Source organism: Podarcis muralis, chromosome 12, assembly GCF_964188315.1.
Source record: "Podarcis muralis chromosome 12, rPodMur119.hap1.1, whole genome shotgun sequence".
NCBI lineage: Eukaryota > Metazoa > Chordata > Lepidosauria > Squamata > Lacertidae > Podarcis > Podarcis muralis.
In genome coordinates this window covers 47,281,585-47,306,451 of record NC_135666.1, presented here as the reverse complement: position 1 = coordinate 47,306,451, position 24,867 = coordinate 47,281,585, and the positions used below count along the sequence as shown (strand labels likewise).

At 41.3% G+C, this 24,867-nt stretch overlaps 1 protein-coding gene across 5 annotated transcripts in view; it reads right to left on the bottom strand.

Annotated features, from left to right (window-relative positions):
- NEK11 (NIMA related kinase 11) overlaps positions 1-24,867 on the bottom strand; it is an 83,811-nt gene that overhangs the window by 37,835 nt on the left and 21,109 nt on the right. For all 5 annotated transcript variants that reach the window (XM_028750068.2, XM_028750064.2, XM_028750063.2 and 2 more), the window contains exons 3-10: positions 10,138-10,303; positions 9,477-9,595; positions 7,463-7,527; positions 6,645-6,771; positions 5,379-5,528; positions 5,204-5,282; positions 4,137-4,222; positions 825-944 (exon numbers count right to left, since the gene is read on the bottom strand). In XM_028750068.2, the coding sequence (XP_028605901.2) occupies positions 825-944; positions 4,137-4,222; positions 5,204-5,282; positions 5,379-5,528; positions 6,645-6,771; positions 7,463-7,527; positions 9,477-9,595; positions 10,138-10,303 (912 nt within the window). The remainder of the gene's footprint in view (positions 1-824; positions 945-4,136; positions 4,223-5,203; positions 5,283-5,378; positions 5,529-6,644; positions 6,772-7,462; positions 7,528-9,476; positions 9,596-10,137; positions 10,304-24,867) is intronic.

Below are 24,867 nucleotides of genomic sequence, written 5' to 3'. Positions count from 1 at the left end.
GCTAGCTGAGTGTGGGGACATTTGGGGAACATGAAAATAGATCACGGAATTCAATGCCACACAGCAAGGGGAGTGGAGCCCCCTCCTCCAGGTGTGTGTTAGTGGGCAGAGACAAAAGGGTTTGAAAAAGGTTTAGGATTTCAGTTTGGCATGATGTTTGAGAGCAGGAAGGTAAGTTTGTAGTTCACAAGCTGCACAGAAAGGGGGGTCAGAGCACCATGTGGACTGACAGACTGTAAAACGGGCAGAGAGCATGGCTTTTTGCAATTTGGGATCCAGGACTCCTGTATCTACTATATAGGAGAAACAGGAGGCCCTCTTGCTCTAAACCAGGCATAGGCAAACTCTGGCCCTCCAAATGTTTGGGACTACAATTCCCATCATCCCTAGCTAACAGGACAAGTGGTCAGGGATGATGAGAATTGTAGTCACAAACATCTGGAGGCCCGGAGTTTGCATATGCCTGCTCTAAACTCCCTCCCCATGTAAACCATATATCATAAAGATACCACAATCTCCGCTGTGCCTCATTTCCAAATGACCCACAGACCCTAGGTAAGTGCCTGGACCCCCTGGAATCTCACAACACTCAGAATTTGGGGTGGTGTGTAACATAGTGTTGGATAAAGCAGTTGCATCTCTTCCTGTACATCAAGTAATGTCCAAATCTCCAGTTTTGGGGGGGGGGGCATTTAGGAGGCTGACATGAAGATTGTGGATAGCAGATCACAGAACCTTTCCGGAAACAAACTAAATGCTTCCCAAACAAATTGAGACACTGAAGGATCTCCTTTTGGAGGCTAACATAACACTGTGCTTCTTACTTTAGTTTCTGCGCTGTCTCGTCCGCAATGCTCAGCTTTCGCAGTCTCATTCGTTCACGCGGTGTCATTTTCTGCACTTCCGAGAGGGCCCTCAGAGTTTGTAGATGTACTTTTTTCTGCCTGAAGGGAGAAGGGTTAGAACTGAAACAAATGTGTGTGGACATTTGCTTTCAAAAATTCAAATGAATAGTCCTGGGCCCGAAAAGCCGAAAACAGGACCAGCTCCAAGACATTTTGATGCATAAGGCAAAAAACAAGATGACAGTTCTTTTCCCCATTCCAGGAACAAAAACTGACCAAACTAACACAGGGTCAGGAAGAGGTTGTGGGGTGAAGCTGGGCTGGCCAAGGACCTGCTGAATCCTAAACTGGTGCAGCTACCAAGAGTGGGTTATGCCAACCTTCCACTGCAGCCAATACAAGTAGAGAAATTCTGAATTAATCAGTTATTGCACTCCTCTATTAAGCTCTTCTGGTATGTGCAAGGAATTGGGATGCTCCCTAACTTTATCTGGCTCCAACCACTGTCATAAGATTAATGGACAAGATTTAACATTTATATATATTATATATATATAGTAAAAGGTAAAGGTACCCCTGCCCGTACGGGCCAGTCTTGACAGACTCTAGGGTTGTGCGCCCATCTCACTCAAGAGGCCGGGGGCCAGCGCTGTCCGGAGACACTTCCGGGTCACGTGGCCAGCGTGACATCGCTGCTCTGGCAAGCCAGAGCCGCACACGGAAACACCGTTTACCTTCCCGCTAGTAAGCGGTCCCTATTTATCTACTTGCACCCGGGGGTGCTTTCGAACTGCTAGGTTGGCAGGCGCTGGGACCGAGCAACGGGAGCGCACCCCGCCGCGGGGATTCGAACCGCCGACCTTTCGATCGGCAAGCCCTAGGTGCTGAGGCTTTTACCCACAGCGCCACCCGCGTCCCTTATATATATATATATATCTCCAAAAGTCTCATTTCAATATAAATACTTTTGAAGTTTGTAATAAAAATAAAATAAAATTCTGAATGGTGCCATATTTCTATTGTGCATAGATTTGTTTCTACTCTATTCTGTCAATGATAGGTTTCAGTTATTTACATTTTACTGCGCGCTCAACAGTTGGAAAAATGCAATTAAGATGCACAGAACATTAGCATGAGAAAGCTCTAACTGCATTAATTTCAATACCACACTTATTTTATAATTAAATTATGTAAACTTAGACCTTTGAACTCACTTCATTGGACATGAGTAATATTCATTATTTCCTTGAAAAAGAACAAAGGAATACTCCTTGTGTTTTAATAATAGAATCAAAAATGAAAAGGCGTATTCGTGATACACTGTCTCAGCTGACCTCATTATCCCGTGTACCATAAATAAGCTTGCCAATGACTGTGAAGCTCAAACTGCAGTATTTCATTAATTATTTTCAAACGTACAATAAGGGCATTAGTAAACAGCCCTCCTTAATGAGAATGAGCTGAAACTGGAGCAGATAGATATAATCTATTTTAATTAAAACCCTTTATGGTAAAAAGCCAGCCCTTCTAAAAGGTCCTAGTTCTACAAAAGCTTCCGATTGCATCCTGTCTGAGAGCACTCCATCTCTGCTGAATCCCACAAATTATGTATCAACCCTTCTGAGTACAGGGGGGAAGCCTTGGGAGCATGGATTGTCTTCCATCAACTTGGCTTGGGGCCCAGTTGTGCCCATATTTGTCCAGGCATAACCCAACTTCTGTGGTCTATGCTATGGTAAGCTGTAGGTTAGATTAGTGCAACACATTAGATGTGGGGCTATATCTGAAGGCAGTTCAGAAACTTCAGCTGGTGTAGAATTCAGCAGCCAGGTTGCTCATTGGGGCAGGATGGTTTAAGCATGTTATACCAATCTTGGCCCGAACATACTGGCTGCCAATTAGTTCCCGTGTCCAATTCAAAGCTTAAACAGCTCAGGACCGCAATACCTCAAGGACTGCCTCCCCATATGAGCCAACCTGGACCCTGCAATCATTATCTGAGGCCCTTCTGCCTGTATTAGAAAGTAAACTGACACTATGTTAAGATGACATAGATCTCCTTGCAGTTTAGTGAGATATAAAAATCAAGATTTCTAAGCTGAACAATGCTTTCCCTCTTTGTTGACTTTACCCATCTCAAAGAAACATACAGAAATGCACTATCTAAGTATAATAAACATTGATTATGGCAGACAAGAGAACAGCAAAGAAAGTAATTTCCCCAGCAGTGAATGTAACAGCAGTTGATTAATGTAATAGAGCAGCAGTAACCACAGGGAAAGAAGGGAAGTAGATCCAAAAGGGGTAAGAATTTAATTACCAGCTTTGAAATTTCTATTCATCATTATACCATTGTGTTCTGCTATTGTTCCTATTAAATCAGCTTAATACACGAATTATGTAAATCAGAGTATGCTATTTACATTGGTTGAAAATAATACACACAATTATCCTTTGTACAGTAATTGGAAATCAGCATCTTACACACCAGCACAATAAATGGTGCTGTTAATGCCTGCAGGATTTTGAGAAGAACTTTGATGGGGAAAGTGTGTGTGTGTGTGTGTGTGTGTGTGTGTATACACACACACAGACACATGTTGAATTTGTGTTGAACCTATTTCATTTTTCAGTCTAATCTATAGCCCGTTTAACTGCAAGGCAAAAGTAGACAACCCTTTTACATTAGTAACAAGTTTACATTTTCATAAGGTTTGGGCACTTGGAATACAAATGGTTACCTAAAAAAAATGTGCACAATTCTTTCCCCCAAATAACCAGTGAACTGTTAGCAATTGACATCACAACCCTATCCACATCTACCCAGAAGTAAGCCCCACTGAGTTCAGTGAGGATTGTTCCTAGGTAGGTGTAAGTGAATACAGTGGTGCCTCGCAAGACGAAATTAATCCATTCCGCGAGTCTCTTCGTCTTGCGGTTTTTTCGTCTTGCGAGGCACGGCTATTAGTGGCTTTAAGAAAAAGGAAACAAACTCGCAAGAACTCGCAAGACGTTTCGTCTTGCGAAGCAAGCCCATAGGGAAATTCGTCTTGCGGAACGACTCAAAAAGCGGAAAACCCTTTCGTCTAGCGAGTTTTTCGTCTTGCGAGGCATTCGTCTTGCGGGGCACCACTGTATAAGATTGAATAACTCATCTATTTTTTGCTCCTCTAGATTACAACCCCCATCAGCATTGCCTGCGGCCTAGGATGATGGGAGTTGTGGTCCACAAGATCTGGAGGGCACCATGTTAGCTACTCCTGTCGTTCCCCCAAATAATTCCATACTCACACAACGTTAATGATATGAGCGGCTTCTTCCTGAGAATTAAGCGCTGGGTCCTTCAGAGTCATATTTGTGAATTTACATTTCATGTTCTACAAGAGATAACAAAGCAGCCATAATTGCAACCATTTATTTTTATTACTGTGAAGTGTTCAGTGCCTTTTTGCTACTTTTACATAACCCGCACAGTGTGTTCCATTTTATCAGGCTGCTTCAGCCAGATTGACCAATTTAGGCATCCATTTATGGAGTCTCAGGACTCAGCTGTACAGCTGCAAATAAAACGTTTTAAGTGTGTTGTAAAGTGCAATACGCAAATGTGAATCTAGATGGCAATGGTGAGCTATGGCAAACTCAACATATTTTTTAAAACTTTTTTTAAAAAAAGTTTTCCCCCAGCATTTTATATATGTGTGAAGATTCAGCCTCAGTCTATCAGAGGTACAGTGTACCAAAATTAAACTTGGTTACAAATCATCCTGACACCTTTCCTTCTGGGTGCTACAAGACAAAGATAAAGGCAAATGGAAAGCATACCATTTTGGCTCCTTTGGTTTTTGAAGTGCCTGCACCAGCAGGAAAAAAAATATTGGGTCACACCCAGACTAAGTAAGTTGAATGCAGTTCCTATCAAAGTCATAGAATCATAGAATTGTAGAGCTGGGAATGACCCTGAGAGTCATCTAGTCCAGCCCCTGCAATGCAGGAATCTCAGCTAAAGCATCCATGGCAGATGGCCATCCAACCTCTGCTTAAAAACCTCCAAGGAAGGGGAGTCCACAACCTCCTCAGGGAGACTGTTCCACTGTCGAATAGTGAGTCCACTCTGAGTAATACCACCTGTTATGCTGACTCTAACAACATGAAATGAAATATATATCCTTCCCCATTTGAACACATAATGCTCTGTTCAGTATCTTAGACAGAATGACTTGGATTTAAGTCCCATATTTCAGTGGTACGCCTGTGGAAGTAGGCTTGTGACTGTTTATTTGGTCCTTCATAGGGCTCATTCTTTTCAATGTGGGTGACAATCTCAACTATTAAGTCTACTGTCATTTCATTTCAAATACCTGTAATTGATCACGAACGTATGGAATCCTTAAAATCTCTGCGGCGGATGGCCTCTGTGAAGGATCCTTGCTCAGCATGCTGAAATATTAATGATACGAAATGAAATCTGCTCTCATGCAAACTATAAAACCGCTGTGGGTGAAACCAGCTTGAAACAAAAACAAAAAAACCCACCTGTGCAGCAAGGTATTAAGTTCCCTTGGATAGATGGCTGGCAGAGATGGTGCTTCACCTTCCACAATTTTTAAAACAATGGACAAAAAATTGTGACCAGTAAATGCATGATCCAAACAGCACATCTCATACAAAATGCATCCTAGGGACCTGAAAGGAAAATAAATAAAATGAAAGCAATTCAAGGACAAGAAAATTCTAAATTCAGCGTCTGGGCTTGCAATGTTGCTGCACTTTAATCCTGGTCATACAAAACTATGAGCCCCTTTCTATTGAAAATGAAACACACTTTTATCTCAGTGAAAAGCCTGTTCTTCCATTTCCACAGGGTTCATAACGTATAACGTAAGTGATATAAAAGAACAGAAGGTCATAAAGTAAGTGTCGCCTTGCCATGACCATATTCAAGTTGCACTTCCCTACAGGATTAATCTTGGGTGCGTGGGTGGAGAGACTGTTTGCAAATGTGTAGGTAAAGCAGGCTGAAGACGGAACCATTTGGGTACCTCCCAGTTTTTGCTCCTGTTTAAAAAAACGTTTTCTTAAAATAAGAACAATAAGAGGAAGAATGAATATAAAAATAAAACTAATAGGGTATGTGAAACCAACTGCGGGAAACTGTGATTTTACAGGATATAAGCTCTGAAGCCTACCAAGTGAAGGGATGAGGGAAGGAGAAAACATGTAAGTACATATGAAATATTATGAGGCTGATTTTTTTTTAATTTTTGCAGGAAGTTTTTTAAAAAACTGTTAGAAAATAATAGTTCAAATTATCAAACCCCCAGGAAGTGAGGATCTGATGAAAAACCAGGTGCTGGGGCTATGGCAGGGCTGCTTTAAATCCCCTTAGGAGTGGACCTAAAGGAAGCCTACCTGCCCTGTCAGGCCTGCCCCCAGGCCAATCTGAAGGCAGGCTTGAATCCAAAATGCCAGCCGGTGAGATGAACTTGAAGCTGCCCTCACCGGCTGGGCAGTCCTTGGAACCAGGGCCCCCGTTGGGTGAGGGTGCCAGCAGGCCTTGCCAGTCTGCAACGCAGCCGCACTCAAAGGATAAGCGGACATGTCCTTGAATACATTTATTTCTGCAATAGATACATTTCAGCAACATGGAAGCATATTTATTCACATAATTTCATTTCTTCAGAGAAAAGAGAGATAAGCACACAACCTAAGCACAAAGTAACCTAGAAGCCAGTGCTGTCTCCAGCATGATCGTGACGATTAAATGAAAGATTCACGTGAAACAGAACGCTGCCTGCTTACCAGATATCTGATTTTGTGTCATAACCCTGGTGTTGCAGGGCCTCGGGACTCATGTAGAAAGGCGTCCCAGTAAAAGTAGTTGCTAAATCACAGGATCCCATCAAGAGACGAGAAACACCAAAGTCCCCTTGAAAAATATTTTGAAATAGTTACTTGAAGGAAAAAAAGGGGGGGGGACAAAGCTAAATGACATATTCTAGCCTGTGCTATTTTATATCTATTTTAATTAAATGTGCAGCTCAGAGAGTTCATAGGCATGGGCATATCTTCTCACTTTTGGTTTCTCTCTAACTCTCATGTTACCAGCCTTAAGTTCAGTCCTGCACACTTCCATATCAGTTTGCAATTTATTTATTTTTACAATGAAGTCCTCATAAAAATCAATCAGCATTTTAGTGCATAGATTTATCATTTTAAAAAATATGGGCTGCAACAGAAAAAGATAGACTGCAACAGAAAAGTACCATTTTTAAAATGGAAAGAGGGGTATAGATAAGGTGGGGGGAATCCACTCCCTGTCCCAAGATGCTTTTCTCATCAGTGAAGCTCTCATACCAGGTGTACTTGGCCAGGAGAAATGCTTTGGAAGACAGGGGCAGGTTCTGCACTCCCTGCACCCAACAACCTTGGCTACTGGCTGGGGTCCCATCTGACATCTGCCCTGGGCCCATTTTTGCTGGTGCTCTACTAGGACAGCTTGGAGTCTCTGTTTAAGTTTCCTACGATGTCCTGGAGCACCCCCAATGCAGCATCATTCCATGACACTGTGTAAGCAGAAATGTTGCACAATAATAAAATCCTATTGAAAAACATCTTACCAATTTTAAGAAGGTTGTTTTTCAAAAAAATATTCTTTGCTTTCAAATCTCTGTGAAGTATTCGCCTGAATATGAAGAGAAATGAAACTATTTCAGTAGGATGAGAAAAGTTAATAGCACATCTTACAGTCTTTTAGACTATATGAAATGTACTCCTTGCTCCTAATCACCTAACTTTGAAGTGCAAATGACACTGAACACATTTACGATCACTAGAGATACTTCTAAGCAAACATGTATAGGACTGAGCAGCATGTCAAATTTACTTCCAAATATTGGCCACCAGAAACCCCTACAAGAAAGTGTGTCTAACATGAATGAATGAATTTATTATTTCAGTCACAGACCAGTTCCAGCCCACACACAATATCAAGGAAGTCATAAAACACGATAGGGATACATTTGAATTTGCAATTAAGTATAACAGGGACAATACAGATATAGCAACAGTTAAAAAAATATATAAATTAAAACTTAGTCACCAAAATATAACCTAAAATTATCATTTAAGGCCTTAATCATTATGATAGCACAGCTTGTTCCCTAAGTTTTATGGCAAACGCACAGAATTTGGCTACCCTTAGTGTTATCTCAGGATCCTTGTCCTCTACCAGGGATTTTAGACATTGAAGTTCGGATTCATTTGGACATTTTTGCATAGCAGGGGTAATAAATACCGAGCATATTCCATACAAAATCAACCGGAAACTGCATTTTAATCATAGTTTGAAAAGAAAGACTGCTCCTGTGAAAACTGTGAATGAAAAGATCTATATATACATTTAACATGTGCAGTAGTATCTTCTTTGCTGCCAATCACCATAATCTACCAATTTCATACAGGGATTAATCACAATGGAGCAGCAGATAAAAATGCAGCCCTTTGCCATTACGGATCCGTTTCCACTGAAATTAACAGGACAACCCACAAATGCAATAGCTTTGTGAGCCCTAGTTAATAGAGATTGGAGTTTGCTATAGCACAACATGTAGTGGAGACAAGCAGACGGAACACAAGTCTGAAAAGTTTTGTGTGTGTGTGTGTGTGTGTGTGTGTGTGTGTGTCTGATAGGGTTCCAACTTCTGATTCAGTAATGGAGCACTGTCAGAAAGAATAATCAGGGCCAAGAGGAGACACAGGAACAATGGACACTGTAAGAGGCTGTGATATTTACTACTTTCACAGCAGATCCTAAACCCCAGAAGAACAGGATACTCCTGAATCTTTGTTGCTCTGGGAACTTCTCTCTCTCTCTCTCTCTCTCTCTCTCTCTCTCTGTGTGTGTGTGTGTGTGAATAATTCAGGTTTTAAAATTGCCCATCTGCTCTTCAGCAGTATACCCTCTTTTTAGTTGGCTCACTGAATGGCTGCAAATATGGCCCAAGCCATTTAGGGCTCATAGTCAATACTAGCACCTTGAGTTGCACATATAATAGCATTTCTATGCTTTCTCTGATAACAGCGTGCACCAAGAAATCCAAGACCTGAAATGTACATATTAATTATTAAAGATGCTCGCAATTAAAAATGGATGATGCAATAAAAAAATGAATATGGAAAAATAAAATTGTTGAGTTGGCAGCATGTGACCGGGATAGTACTATTAAATAGTGGTCACCTTGAAACCATCAAAAGGTGTTTAAAAATTCATTGTTTCGGTCACTAAAGAATTAAACAATCATTTTTAGAAAATTTAGTAGTTCATATGATCAAAAGTATCTATTAAAATAACCCATGGGGATTTAAATATTTTCTTGCCCTGTTTTGCAAGAATGATGATGGTGCTGAGAATTCTGGGAACGGTACTACTCTGCGTGGAACTTAAAAGTCAAAACTTGAAAAATATACTCCCATCCATCACACATTAATAGTCCTATTCCAGGCGGCGAAAGAGAATTTTATATCAAAGGTAAGTAAAGGCTAGTCAGCAAATTTTAATTTTCACTTTAATATTAGCAAGCAAGAGGTGCAAAATGTGCTCGTTTATAACCATTTCAAAGCAAATGACTGTACCTTTCATGCATGTAGTTGACTCCAAGTAACAACTGTATAAACCATTCTACTATCTGGCTTTCAGGAAATACTTTGCCAGCTTCTTTGTACTGCTGAATGTTAAAGTCGAGGTCTCGACCCTGAAATGCAGGAGCAAATTTACAATCAGAAACATTAAATTGCAACTAGATTGAAATTAATGGGTGGGAACTGCTATCAACCTGAACAGAGCTAAGATCCCTCCAGTTTGATGAAAAATGCTTCAGGGCTGAAGCTGTGGTTAGTACATGTTTCTGTAATAGTTTTAATAACACAGATGTTCTACGCAAATCAAAATATTATCATGAAAGCTTTCCTTTTAAGTCCAAGGCCAAAAAACCAAACCAAACTAAACTAAACTAATAACCACAAGATTTGTGGTGCTAATTATTATGAAGTTGCCAAGGTTCTTATGCCAAGCCAATAATGATTGTCTTGTGAACCCTTGTTTCCTAACCTGTGGCTTTTGGCAGGTCACCAGCATATCCATGATAGAGATGGCACTATCCTGGTGTGCAGAAGACCATCATGAAAGCTACAACATGTAACACCCCACCACCAAATGATTTCTATGCAATATTGCACACATTTCCCCATCCACTTTTTAGGAATATACATTCAGCAGAAGTAAATGAAGTCCCACCTCACAGTATTCAGTGATGATGCAAAAACTCTCTCCTTCTACAAAGCTGGTATAAAATTTGACAATGGCTGGGTGGTCTAGCCTGGACAGCAACTGCGCTTCTAGATTTGCCTCAACTGTTTCATTAGGCTTGATGTCTCCCACGGAGATCTCTTTCAAAACTTTCCTGTTGATAGAAAAAGAGAAGGAAAACATAACGTGGATTGCTTTCACACTAGCCCTTTTCTCTGGGATTGCTATTTTTCGTTCATGTGCTTTTTATAGAGGATACCCTTGCTGTCAGATTCTCTACAATACATTTTTTCCATGCTTTGAATTGCATGGAATATTCTTAAAACAATAGAATACTTGTCTGAACAGGCAATGTACTATCAAGCCCTTTCTGGGGTCTTGTGCGTTTAATTTAAAGTTTATGGTTTGAAGGTCCTATCAGTTTTATCACTTTCGTCAGTTTCTGACTTCAGAAACACAGGAAGCTGCCTTATGATGAGTCAGATCATTGGCTCATCCAGCTTAAAATTGTCTACACTGAGTTTTGTGAAGGATTGTGAAAATTATATGATTCCCCACCCCTCGTTATGGCAGTAAAACCAGCAATTGTTATTATTCTCCATACATGAAATAAATTAAGAAAAACTGGATTTTTAAGGACTCAATCAAAGTTTAAGTTGCTAATTCTGAGCTGTGAGAATAAATGCTTACTGGAGAGAACCTGTAATATGCTAAGGAGATTAACTGTGCAGCAGAATTCTTATCAAGGCAGATGAAAATATGGACTTAGAAGAATTTGTGGAAAGAAGTACAGTGGTATCTCGGGTTAAGTACTTAATTCGTTCCGGAGGGCCGTTCTTAACCTGAAACTGTTCTTAACCTGAAGCACCACTATAGCTAATGGGGCCTCCTGCTGCTGCTGCGCCGCAGCACGATTTCTGTTCTCATCCTGAAGCAAAGTTCTTAACCTGAAGCACTATTTCTGGGTTAGCAGAGTCTGTAACCTGAAGCGTATGTAACCTGAGGTACCACTGTAGAGATGCATATGGCAGGTAGCTCTTTCAGGAATTATACGCCTTAATCTTCAGGAAAGCTTTTAAAAAATTTTGTTCAGATGATACTTTACTCCAAAAAGACTGAAACATTTATATCCCAGGGTAGGTAACAAATGCTTGAGATGTGGGAAGATAGTAGACATACTGCATGCTTGGAGGGTGGGGAAGAGATGTACGTTTATTAACAGGTTCTGGGAATTAGTTTGGAGAGTATTAAGGAAATGACAAATTATTTTGCTTCGTTACATCAAAAAGAAAAGAAAAGAAGTAAACCAAGAGGATGAAGAGCTGCCTATTTATTTACTTAAGGCTCCCAGAATAGCAATTTGCTAAAAGCGGAAACAAAGTGTATCTTCAAAATAGAAAAGGTTGCCAAGCTAGTAAATATTTTATTGAAAAGTGCTCATTGTTTTTGCAAATGCACAGCTTAATGTGAGTTCTGTAACAGATAATCAGAAACATTTACTATGTTTCTCTTGAATAAAGCACACATGATTTTTTTTAAGAACCCAACTCAGAAATATATATATATATTTCCTGTGTAAACATTATTAATGGTTTGTTAGTTATTTAATGAAAGGGCAGATAAAGAGCCAACCAAAATTTCTGCTAAGTAGAAGTTTAGCAAAAGAACTGCAAACTACAATTTCCCTATGTATTTTAATCAGGCAAATAATCATAACATAAAGGATAATGCTGCTTTATATCATAGTCTGATGAGTTTATGTATGAAATATTATACTGTACTAGGGTTTTAGAACAGTAAAGCAATATATTTTCAATATTTTAAATCAATCAAAAGGTAAATTTCAGCTCAGGTTGTATGATGAGATCATTTCATATTTTAAATGCCGCACAGTTATACAATCACAGCAATAGAAATAATAAAGGAAGCACAAATTATTTGTTTTGAAAAAATGAATTCTCATAATTCCCTGTAAGGTATTTCCTTACAAACATCACACATCAGTTACCCAGTAACAGAGCATAAATTTTCTTTCTTTTTATGCATACAACTTGCCTAAAACCCTTCTGGAAATCTTATAATAAAACATGGAATTCGCTTGTCTACATCGTTGCAGACTTGCTCAGCGCTGTTAAAATAGGTAATATCTACAGCAATCTTCTCATCTTTGACTTGACACCATGACATTTCTTATTCCTGCTCACAGATCATGTCACTAAACTGTCAAACAGAATGAGTCTTCTTTAAATATCACTTAATACAAGATCTTTATGCACCAAAAGACAGCAATGAAAACCTGACGCACCAGGACAACTTGTCACCTAATTCACTCAAGTGATTTGGATGCTGCCATCACCTGTCAAACAACATGACAAATATTTATCTTATTAAAATTCTATCACAGGATAGCAAATCAAGAGTCTGTACACTTATAAATTAGCCCACAGTTTTCTGTGCCACAATGGTACTTCAATACCAAACTGACAGCTTGTACTATCATCAACTGGAAAAAGCATTGTTATGGTATCAGAATTGTAGTTACTTATACATGCAATCTGGGACAGATGGCATAGATAGTTTTATGGGGTAGCTTACTTCTGTTGTGTCTTGAAGCAGTAGAATGTCCCAAATACTTGTATTGTCTCAGGAGAACACTTTTTAATCTGGTTCCCTGGACCATTTTTTGCCTGTAAAACCACACAGAACATTTTTACTGTTTACACTAATCAGAAACTAAGACATAAGACAGTTGTTGAGGGTCTTTTTTTCTAATTCAGTGCATCGTGGAGTGTCCCCCAATAAAGCCATATGTGTGGCATATTGCTTGAAAACAGTGTGGAAATTTTTTTTTACTACTTCAGTTGGTAAACATTGGTCACATCTGCACTATACATTTAAAACACTCCTATACTACTTTAATTGACACCACTTCCCCTGAAGAAACCTGGGAACTGTAGTCTATTAAGGATGCTGACCTCATCGAGCTAAAATTCCCAGCATCCTTAACAAATTACAGTTCCCAGGATTCTCCCTATCTGTTAAAGTGACATAAGAGTGCTTTAAATAAATGGTGCAGGTGTGACAGTTGCCCAAGGCAAAGAAAAGGTAAAAAACCCCGCCCAGTTTGTAAAAATCAGTTCCTTTTCTTGGGATTTCCCCCCCAGGTGCTTTTGTTTCCTCCTGAGGTGCTTTAGTTTACAGAAATAAAACTGTAAATGTTAAGTGGCTAAAAACTGCAGATGTTGTTCACTACCACATACGTAGGTGACAATAAATTAGAAGAATTGCACCATAGGTCTACTTCTGTGTAAATTCTGCAATTGAAAGTGCACCTAGTTCAACTCTGTTTTTCATATGAAGTTAAATATTAGTGGTTTCATTTATTTATTTAAAACATTCACAGGCTGACTTTTAATAATCACAAGAAAAGAAAAACGTATTATAGCCAAAGTCCTCCATCCGTTAATAAAGCCAGCAGTAATGAAAGCACACATTCAGCCCAGAAGTAAAATACAATTTCTAACTATAACTGCAAAATATCGGCAGCAAGAAAAAACATCAGATAATATGAATAGGAAGGACAGAACAGCTTTCAAGTATGAGAAATCGTGTTAGATCTTATGAAGCACAAGAGATCTCACCTGAAATCAATGGGAATCTCACCCCTAAGTCAGCACCGCTTCTCTGCCACTGACAGAGGTGGCAGAGTGGCTGGTGCGAGTGGCAGGGATGGTGGCCCTGGCGGCAGCCGCAGGGCAGTGTGGCACTTCTCGTTTCGCCTCAAGCAGCAAAACAGCATGTGCCATCCCTCATAGTGAAGGATGTAATTATTCTGCTAAGGTCCAAAAACCATTTTTGGCCAAGGGAGAAGAAGACCGATCAAAGCATACGGTACACTGTAAAGTATAGACACCAGACCTGAAATCCAAGCCAGCCAACCAGGCTTTAATTGGGCTTGAGTTTGCAGAGACCTTGGCTCGGCATAGATCTTTTAAAAAAGAGCTTCAACACCTCTGAAACATCTTCCAACGTTTTGCTGAACTACTAGGACTTTGGGGCACTTGGTAGCAACAAACGCTGGTACATACTATGTCCAATGCATTTTTGAGTAAGAAACAAATTGCTACTCAGAAAAGACTGTGTGTGGTGTGTATGCACACACCCTTCAATAGCCTTCCAAACATGAGCATGACTAAAACCATGAAGCACCAACAACTAGTGTGGGGGCATGAGCAGATTAGACTTGAGTACATGTAAATACATTTGTTGAAACTGGGTTCCTCGCATGACGGCCCAGCGCCAGACCCAGGGGCAAGAAAGAAGGAAAGGCGGTGGCAGCACCGCTGCTGGGTTCCAGTGCATGAGCAAGCTGCAGAGGCAGCTTCCTTGCATGGTGGCAACACTTGCCCTGCCCCAGGCACCTGCAGCCTACACTATGCTGCTGCAGTGTGGATTTGTCCCCTCTTTGTACTCTACTGAGTAAGTGAGGATTGTTCCTACTTCAGTATAGGAGGGTCTAGGGACCAGCACAGTTTTCCTACATTGCAGAGGGTGAGAGGCATTCTACAGCCATGGCTAAGCACTCTACACACCCTTTCTCTTTTTCTTGGGGTGTTATGCTGCTGATTTATTATTTGCTTGACTAAATAAAAAACAAACCTTGTAATGCAGCACTGCTTTGAGATCTGGAATTGTCTGAAACAGTGGAAATACAAAAGGACAGAATGCTGTCGATCACTGTCAAACTCATCTCTGCAGCCAGAAGTGATGGGCAGTTAGCGCAATAAAAATCAGAGATCAAACTAATAGGAAAGGAAGGGCAAAAAGAAAGCTGAGAATGCTCCAAAAGAACGGTCCCTTATGATAAATGGCATCTGGCCTATATAAGCAGTACACTGCATCTGCCCCTGCCTCAAAGCTCAGAAGGCTGCGCGGAGCGTATGCTAATATCCCAGGGAGAGACAGTCATTGCCAAGTTCTATCTGCAGCAAACTCTGCCAGTGAGGTTCCTTAGAGGGTCTTCCATCCACAGACTCACCCAGGACTCCTGCCTTGGTTCATTTGAAAGCTTTATTTAAATGAATGTAGAACACACAGCTCTTTTAAAGACACAAGGGTATTATTTAATAAAACAGTGAGCACTGCTGCTACCTACGATGCGCTGCAAAATAATTGAAGGGCTTTAAACTCTCACTGTCACATGCAACAGATGATTGTATAGCCAACCTTTTAACCATCCTGCAAGCAAGCTAACATTCAACCCCAGTTTACAGCAAGGGTGCCAAACACAAAGCAGATAAGGTACCCAAACACAATAGGAGGAAATTCTTTATCAAAAGAAACATTTAATGTGTCTTGGCAAACACTGCTTGGGGAATCTTTTCTACTACACCGCTTAGCAAACTTAGGTGAGCTGTTGTAGAATAATGATCCCAAGCCATTCTTATCAAGAAGTATTAAGCCCTTTCTTCAATAAAGAGCCTCCTAGATAATGTCTAGTCAACCTGATGTGATGTGGGATTGACAGTGATGTGGGATTGAGGATTGGAGTAATCATTCTGTGATATTATGGCAGTGGACAAAGCTGTATTCTAACTTTTGAATTACCGGTGATTTTTTTTAAGGAAATGTGCTGAGAACCATACCTACTGTAAAGCCATCTTTTTTTTAATCTTGGATTTTTCTATGATTGCTATGGATCCTATTTGTGTGCCATCAAACCTAAAGCTCAGAGCAGTAGACCCTGCATGAGTCATTGATACAACCTGTGATGCCTTACCGTGCAGTCCTGGTTAGGCACTGTGACCCATAATTGACATAGCTGTCAACTTTTCCCTTTTCTTGCAAGGAATCCTATTTGGAATAAGGGAATTTCCCTTAAAAAAAGGAAAAAGTTGCCAGCTATGATAATTGAAAGCACAGGTAACTCTCCAGAAATGTACAGGTACCCCAGGAAAGTCAGCTGTTTTAAAGTACATAGTGGATGCTTTTCAGACAAGATGGATGAGCAAAATCTAGCCAAGGCTGAACCACCTAGAGATCTCGGCTGTGGGAACCAGGGGACCAAAGCAATGGCGGATCCAGTAAATAAATTGATGGAGAAATAATCCAACAAAGATTATCAGGGAACTGAAGCATCTTCCCTATGTGAGAAGGGTGCAGAGTTTATGGGGGAGGGCACTGTGGAGGATTATAAAACGTTTCAACTTTCAAATGACATGGAGAAACGTAAATAGAGGTTTTTCTCCCGCTCTAGTCAAAATAAAACTTGGGTTCATGACATCCAGTGAAACTGGAGATTTGGGACAGATGAAAGGAAGTACTTCAGTACTGCAGAAATTTATTTACAGACTCTCCTTCCTTGGAGGTTTTTAAGCAGAGGTTGGGTGGCCATCTGTCATGGATGCTTTGGTTGAGATTCCCACATTGCAAGAGGTTGGACCAGATGACCCTTGGGGTCCCTTCCAACTCTACAATTTTATGATTCTATAAGATATGGTGAAGGCTACTGCCTTAGGTGGCTTTAAAGGGGGATTTGACAAATTCATGATGGCTATCCATGGCTATGAGTTGCAATGGTTATATGCTACTTTCAGGATCAGAAATGAGCAAAACTACACTGAATGCCAGCTACTGGGGAACAACAGCAGGGGATGGGTACAGCTTTCATGTGCTGTATCTGTTTGGCTACTGTGGGAAAGGGGACTAGATTAGCTTTTTGTTTGATTTTCCAGGGCTCTTCTTCTCATTTTATGCTCTTGTGAGATACAAAAAATCATAAATTCTGGTATAGAGGCTCTTAAGTGGGACCACCTGAGCAGAGCTCCAATTTTAAAGATTTCCAGAAGTCTGCTGTTTTCCTCCTTTTGCAAAGGTAGATTAGCGGACAAGGACTTATGCTAATATTGCGGGAGCCAGCAATGCTGACACATTATTTGGCAGTGTTTTCTATTATTCAGAGTGTAGAATGTTGCGGAAATAATAAATTAACTGCCAAGTCAAATGTAAATTTGCTACATGATTGCCAATCAATATGTAGGAACAGAAAGTCCATTTAAAAATGGATTGCAATTGGCCTTGCTTGGGTAAGGAGATTAATCATCAGAGGATGTCTGAGGGCATATGCTATAAATTTAAAAGAAGACCGATGCATTAACGGGGGTGGGGGTGGGAGGGAGCAGTGACATAAATGATGAATTCTGGTTATTATGGGAAAGACTAGTTTTTCATTCAAAAGAAAACAGATTTATGAGGGATTAATGTGGGAGAGGTGGGTAGGAATCAAATATTTTTGTCTTGATTAAGCAACCTTGATGAATGCATGCTATGGTTTCATCATATTACACAGGCAGAAAACTCCTATCCCTGTTGGGCCGGATAAGACAAATCCCCTTGGCCAGCAAAAAACAGTAAGCTGGTGCAGTGAATTCAAACACACATTGCAGTACCACTGCACTGGTCATAAACCACCATTTGCAAAAAAAACCCCAACCCACTAGATTGGCAGCACTATGAAGAGGAGAGGAATGTTTGGAGTTTGGGCAGGGCAGGGAGGAGCTGGCATCCTATGTTCACTCAGGGATCCGACGTTCCTGCCCCTCTGATGCCAGTGTAACATCAGGCCAGTAAGAGGCAGTGTGAGTAACAACACACGCACTGACTCACTGAATCTTCACCTCCATGCACTTGTTTGAGCATAAGATTCCAACAAGCGGCACAGCACCTAGACTAGAGTATATAAATCCCTGCAGCAAAAGAACATGTACTTATCTAGATGTGTGACATGGGGCTGTAGTGCAGTGCTCCCATGTCTATAGATGCCAAGCATACGAAAGCACAAGCAGGAACTTTGCTGATGGGAAAAACATGTGTTAAATTTATAAGCTACACCTTCAGCATCCGAGTGCGCCAGGGCAGATAAGATTTAAAGCAAAAATGCAACAACTGAATAATGTTTTACTAACAACCTAACAGCAGATTTTTAAAAAGATAAAATGTAATAGGTAAAAGGTGGTGGCTTAAAAAGTATGGAGTGTATGGAAGGCCTGTCAAGAAAGGCACCAGGTGAGCCTCCCTGGTGAGGACATTCCAAAAGGTGGGGTGCCACCACCAAAAAGGCTCACCATTCGCTCTACCTCAAAAAGCAGGAGCAACCAGAATAAAATCTCAGGTGAAGATCTCAGTGATTGAGCAGACTAGCATGGGGAAAGACCATGCAACTCTTTGTGAAAAAGCACAACAATCCCAATAGCTAGGAGGACAAAATAAAACAAGGGCTGTTCTTAAGGAGCTCAGCCTTACTATTGTTTTTTGTATCCCTTATAACATCTTGATTTCAGTTATCCTCATTTTACCTGGGAAAAGGACAGCCAAGGCAAGAGTGCTCTAGTTTGCATTTGCTGACCTTGATTTATATTGGGACACTCTTGTTAGGTATGCATACCGTGGTGCATGATTACTCTGGACATGCAAATACCTTCTTCACTTTTTTATTTTAAACCCAGTCAAACTGTCCAACAGCAGCACAGCCTAAGTTCAATTCTCTGACAGCCAGTTGCAACTACTGCAGTTCAAGCCATTTGTGGTCATTAAAGGTAAAGGTAAAGGTACCCCTGCCCGTACGGGCCAGTCTTGCCAGACTCTGGGGTTGTGCGCCCATCTCACTCAAGAGGCCGGGGGCCAGCGCTGTCCGGAGACACTTCCGGGTCACGTGGCCAGCGTGACATCGCTGCTCTGGCGAGCCAGAGCCGCACACGGAACGCCGTTTACCTTCCCGCTAGAAAGCGGTCCCTATTTATCTACTTGCACCCGGGAGTGCTTTCAAACTGCTAGGTTGGCAGGTGCTGGGACCGAACAACGGGAGCGCACCCCGCCGCGGGGATTCGAACCGCCGACCTTTCGATCGGCAAGCCCTAGGCGCTGAGGCTTTTACCCACAGCGCCACCCGCGTCCCTTTTGTGGTCATTAGCATATCTTAAAAGACAGAAACCCTCTGCTGGAGATATGCTGAGTAACTCAGCCTTCTTATTCACTCTACAAGTTTGCATACAGAATCCCCTCTAGGTATAATCTGTCCTATAACAAGGTATGTAGACTCCACCAACAACCCTCTCCCCTTGCTGCTACTGAGGCTGCAAGGGCAAGATGCCCACAGATAGGTAAACAAGGGAAAGGGTAGACCATTCTGAAAGTATGATTGTCACATCTTCTCCATCCCACCCAAGAGAACCCCCCTAATGTGTTCACTCCAACACCCATAGCAAGTCTTCCCTTCTCCCTGGAATACAAGAGAACTGTTTCAGGAACTTGCTTTTACTCAACAGGTTGTAGCAGTGCATCCTATAAGAAGGGAAGCTGTGCTACAGCGTACTATGCAGTTAACATTCAGGAGGGCCCAAACTCCCAAATAAAATGCATGCTTCCACCATAGGCTTGCAAAGGCTATGCAGACCCACTGCCAGTCCCTTTTGAGGAAGTCAACATCAAACACCCTACTCTTGTCTATTGATAGTGCTGCCAAACACTTGTGACTCATCCTTCCAAGCGGATCAGAGCCAACGGACATGACAAGAGAACAAAGCTTAGACGGTACTGCACTGCTATTCCTAACTTTGGACAAGTATTGCCTTCATGTTAGCATTGTCTTCCCAAATTGGCAAACCTCTCAAATGTAGACAAATGAGGGACTATCAGGTCCATGCACCTATTATGAGAGCAAAGAGTTGGACATGTGAACAGGCAAAACATTCAAAAAGAGCATCCTTTCTCTCAATCACTCATTTGACAAGCACCTAATTGCGTGTAGTATTTGTTGCAGCTGCTGCCCATTATTCACCACTATTTCTATGTTTCTCTTGTCTCTCCACAGCTAACCAGGCATCTCTCAGGGAGAGAAGAGGCTACCTGCCATCTTCACTGCCAGCGCCCCAGTGCCATACACACCACAAGGGTAGTCGACAGCAGTAGCTAGACATTTATCTAGCTAAGGCAGACCATCTCTGATTAGCTCTCCCACTGCTGTGTCTCAGGTGTGTCACCCCAGCACTTTTTCTTGGGAGCCCCTAGCCAGGATCAAACTTGCAGGTTAAGCCTGCGCTATTCATAAGAACATAAGAAGAGTCCTGCTGGATGAGGCCAAAGTCACATGTAGTCCAGCATCCTGTTCTCACTGTGGCTAACTGGATGCCTATGCAAAGCCCACAAGCAGGACTGAGTGCAACAGTGCTATCCCAACTTACAGTTTTACTCTCGTACATCTCCACAAAGAGACCGCTCAGTACTGGCCTCTTTAGCTGGAAGTCCAGGTCTCTATTACCCATAGGACTGGATGAAGGAAAAATTATGTGCTCCAAGCTAGTCCCTGGGAGACTAATAGTCACAGCATTTGTCCCTCTTCTGCCTGCAAGTGCACCTATGTAATTAGGGTGTAGATGTATGCTGTGGACAAGCTAAGTTCTAGCTTCCTCCCTGCCCCCCCCATCCAAAATGATTGTTACCAACAGCAACACCACCATCAGCTCAAAGCTAGGGATTGCCTTGCAGAGGCCACATTTATATTGCACTGCTCTTTCCATCTCCTTTATCACCTAAATAAAGTGCTGTCTCCAGTGATCTTGCAGTTGTAGTGTGCATTCTACAATGTCCTTGAGTTTCCCTTTCTAAAAGCTTGTTCTTTTCACACAGACACATGCATATATGTTGTATAGTACAGTGTTCTAAAACAGGGGTTCCCAAACTGTGGTCTATGGACCACCAGGGGTCTGCGACCTTCATTCAGGTGGCCCATGGCATGTCTACATTAAATATTTACATAGATTGTGTGTTTTTTGTATTTTTATTGCTCCTTTTATTTCTTACGCTGCATTTTATTGTACAGTATTACAATTGGGATTCCATGGTATGCAATGCAAGAAATAAAAGCAGCAATAACAATACAATTAAAAACCCCACAGCACCTGGTCCAGTACATTATAACTCCTACAACAGGCAAAAAACTATTTAAATCTACCAAGACTGCCAGCAATTTTCAAGTGGTTTGCGGGGGCGGGGGAGTCTAGGAACTGCTGTTCTAAACATTGTGTGAACTCCTTGATATTGCAGTGGGATTCAAGCTCTTTTTGTCACCTTTCACGTCTCTTACGCACTGGACTACAGACGCTTTCTGGTCTCTTCCAAAGAGAGTAAAGGTAAAGGAACCCCTGACCATTAGGTCCAGTTGTGTCCGACTCTGGGGTTGTAGCGCTCATCTCACTTTACTGGCCGAGGGAGCCAGCGTACAGCTTCTGGGTCATGTGGCCAGCATGACTAAGCCGCTTCTGGTGAACCAGAGCAGTGCATGGAAACGCTGTTTACCTTCCTGCCAGAGCGGTACCTATTTATCTACTTGCACTCTGACGTGCTTTCGAACTGCTAGGTTGGCAGGAGCAGGGACCGAGCAACGGGAGCTCACCCTGTCGTGGGGATTCGAACCGACGACCTTCTGATCAGCAAGTCCTAGGCTCTGTGTTTTAATCCACAGTGCCACCCACATCCCTACCAAAGAGACTACTTGGGCATTATTATACAGCACATTTGCCATCACCCTATATGGACTGATGCCTCCCATACACAGGTCGTGAGGTAGCTGGTACTTTAGCTTTCTTCTTCTAGTGAAATTTTTGTGCTTTCTGTTTTGCAGCTAGAGGAGCACATAACAGGATTGTGACTATGATAGTCTGTCACAAGCAGTAGCAAAGCAGCCACTTGGAATAGCATGGTCCTGCATAATAAGTGGCACAACCATTTGTAACAATGGGCAGGTTTTACTAGATACTTATTAAATAATTAACTTCCTAAATTTCAAGCAATGGATCTAAACCCCCTGTTGGACACACAAAACAAATTGTGAACCTCTCTGCCTTTGACATGAAGTTTTCCAGGCCTCATAACTAGAGCCATCTGGAAGAGCACAAATTTGCAAACAAAAACTCCTACCTATACCATCATCATTTCCAAGGGAGTGTCCCAGAAGATAACTCCCATGAACAAAAATTGTAATATGGCGCAATTTACAAAACCGTCTAATCAGTGGGGACTGTCATTCAATATATCACCAACTTTTACAAAAGAGTTTCAACACATATTCCTACCGCCATTTCACAATTCTGCAGGCTATGTTTGTGCCCTTGCTATCTTGATTATTAAAAATGTACATTATGGAATCCAGTTTGCACCATCTACCTAATGAATGGCTCTTGCTTATAAAAGCTCATGGCTTTTGCAAGGTATCTGTTGGTCTTCAATACTTCCACTTTCAATGTACCATGTATAATCTTTGTTCAACAATGCAACAAACCTCCGAGGTAAGTGCATATTATTTCAACTGCATAAATGAAGGACTGAGAGACACTGACATATTCAACAACAGTCAGTAACTCCTTAGCTCAGCAGAGAATCAAACTCAGGTCAATCAGGTTTGACTCCAGCATCTCATCTATTAGGCCACACTGGCCTAGTTCGCACATGATGGTAAAGCTAACTATAGCTTACTGGGACTGTGCAAAAAAGCTGGCTCACTGGAGGCACTTGCACCTCCTCAGTTCTAAGCAAAGTTTTGGCACCCTGTGCAAGGTCAAAATTTGACTCCCATCCCTGCAGCCCTCTCAGTGGCTTCCCAAACCTGGGTAAGGGAGGCACTGGGCTTTGGGAAGGAGGTGAGAGGGTTCTGACAGGGTCCTAGAGCCCTCCCGTCTCCTTCCCAAATCTGGGCAAGCACTAACTAGGCTTTGGGAAGAAGTTGGGAGGACTCTAGGACCCTGTCAGAGCCCTCACACCTCCTTCCCAAATGAAGCTCTTACTAGGCTTTGGGGAGGAGGGAGGAAGGCACCCCCTGAGGCTCATGATGTCAACCATGCAAGTAGCTGTGCTCACCCTGCTCTTCAAAAGGAGAGCACAGGCGGTTGGATCAACATTTTAGCCAAGCCTAGACATTTATCATTTGACGCTGCCATGCTTTACCTAGTTGTAACCTGTAGACTCATGCTGGGAGGCTTTACTGAATTAATAAAACTTTCAGAATCTCTAGCCGTGGTTTTGGTTTGGGTTCTGAGCCTGAGTGGGAGAGTGAGGACAGGAGATTTTATTCCTGATCTACCATGAGCAACTGGGACTAGAGGGGATTTTATTTAGATAGATAGATAGATGATAGATAGATAGATAGATAGATAGATAATGATATACACCTCAAGTTCATATTACCTAAATCTAGCAACCATTTCACTAGATCAAAGTGAGCTGTGTTATATATAAAGTTGAGAAAACCTACATGAATCCTGATAAAGCAAGCAGGAAAGTTTCCTAAATAAATTCTGTAAATAGTAATCTTACCTAACAATATTTTAATTCATTAGATGTGGCATTAAAAGCCTCAGATCTTTTTGACAAATGCAAGATAATTCCAAATGGGAAAACATCGTCTTCTCTACTTGTTTGCACTTGGGAGGGTGTTGATAATTTATTTTTATTAGCAAGAAACTCAACAGTCTAGTCATAAATCTGTCACTTTAACACTGATTGTAAGTTGTTTACTTCCCTCTGCAAAATACTATTATACATATGACACCATTATGTGCAGAAAGCCATTTTACAGTCTATAAATTGGGTGTTTACAGATTGACATTCCATGCTGAGAAGCTGCTGCAGCTGTTCTTGGACATTTGTTGAGAGGGTGATGGACGGCAATATATCCACAGCATTTTTTCTGTCAAGGAAAGTTTTATTCCTGCTTTTCACCATGAATTCCTTGTAAACAAGCTGTACCACTTTTGCTAACTGATAATAATAGGCATAAACCACCACAATGCAAAACATATACTTAATTTTAAGGAAAAGCCAACCTTGGTTCAGCCACAAACAAACACCAGTACAAAATAAAGGAATTAAAAGGCTATGGCCCTACATAGCCCACACATTAAGTGAGAACCGCTTTCTCTATCATGATTTCTATGCTCAATTGTGAATGCCTCTTAAGCATACTATATGCATATCATGGGGTGTGAGGGAATAGGCATAAAATAGAACCTCAGTCCCTTCTAAGGTTCACCAAAGCTTGAGTTCGAGCATTTTCCTGTGAAAAAGGAAGATCTAATATGGGAAAGAAGGGTTCATTTCAGATATATTGTTAATATTTTGCTTGTTATTCCCTCTAAGCTACTGAAGCTGATAAATCCATGTACAAAAGAAATTCAATTTTACTTTATATATTTTTCCCCATTAAGTTTTTCAAGTAGGAAGTTTTCCTGTTAGTACAGGGAAATTATCTCGAAAAATAAAGTGCTTAATCTAAAGATAGAGGAAAGAATGGACACTGAACTATTTGAACAAGCATGAGTAATAAAGATAAAAAAGTCTTCCTGCTAACGCCTCTCTCTTAAGCCCATTTGTACTTTTCTCCGAGGAAAATTATAAATACTTTGATTACCTTTTTAAAGCTCTTTCCTCCCCTTAAACCGAAACTTAAATATTTATAGTTTAATTAAAATAAAGAAATTCCTGCAGACTCGGAAAATAATTATTAGGAGCATTGCTGAACACAGAATGTGTACAGCAATTCTTGGAAGGCACTCTCGATGTTACATCACTGCCATCTACAGTTCAGAGTTGTTTTATCCATGAGCCACTGCAATGATGACAGGGTTTTTAATTTATAGATATTCCTTTAGTTTTAAGAAACTGGTAATT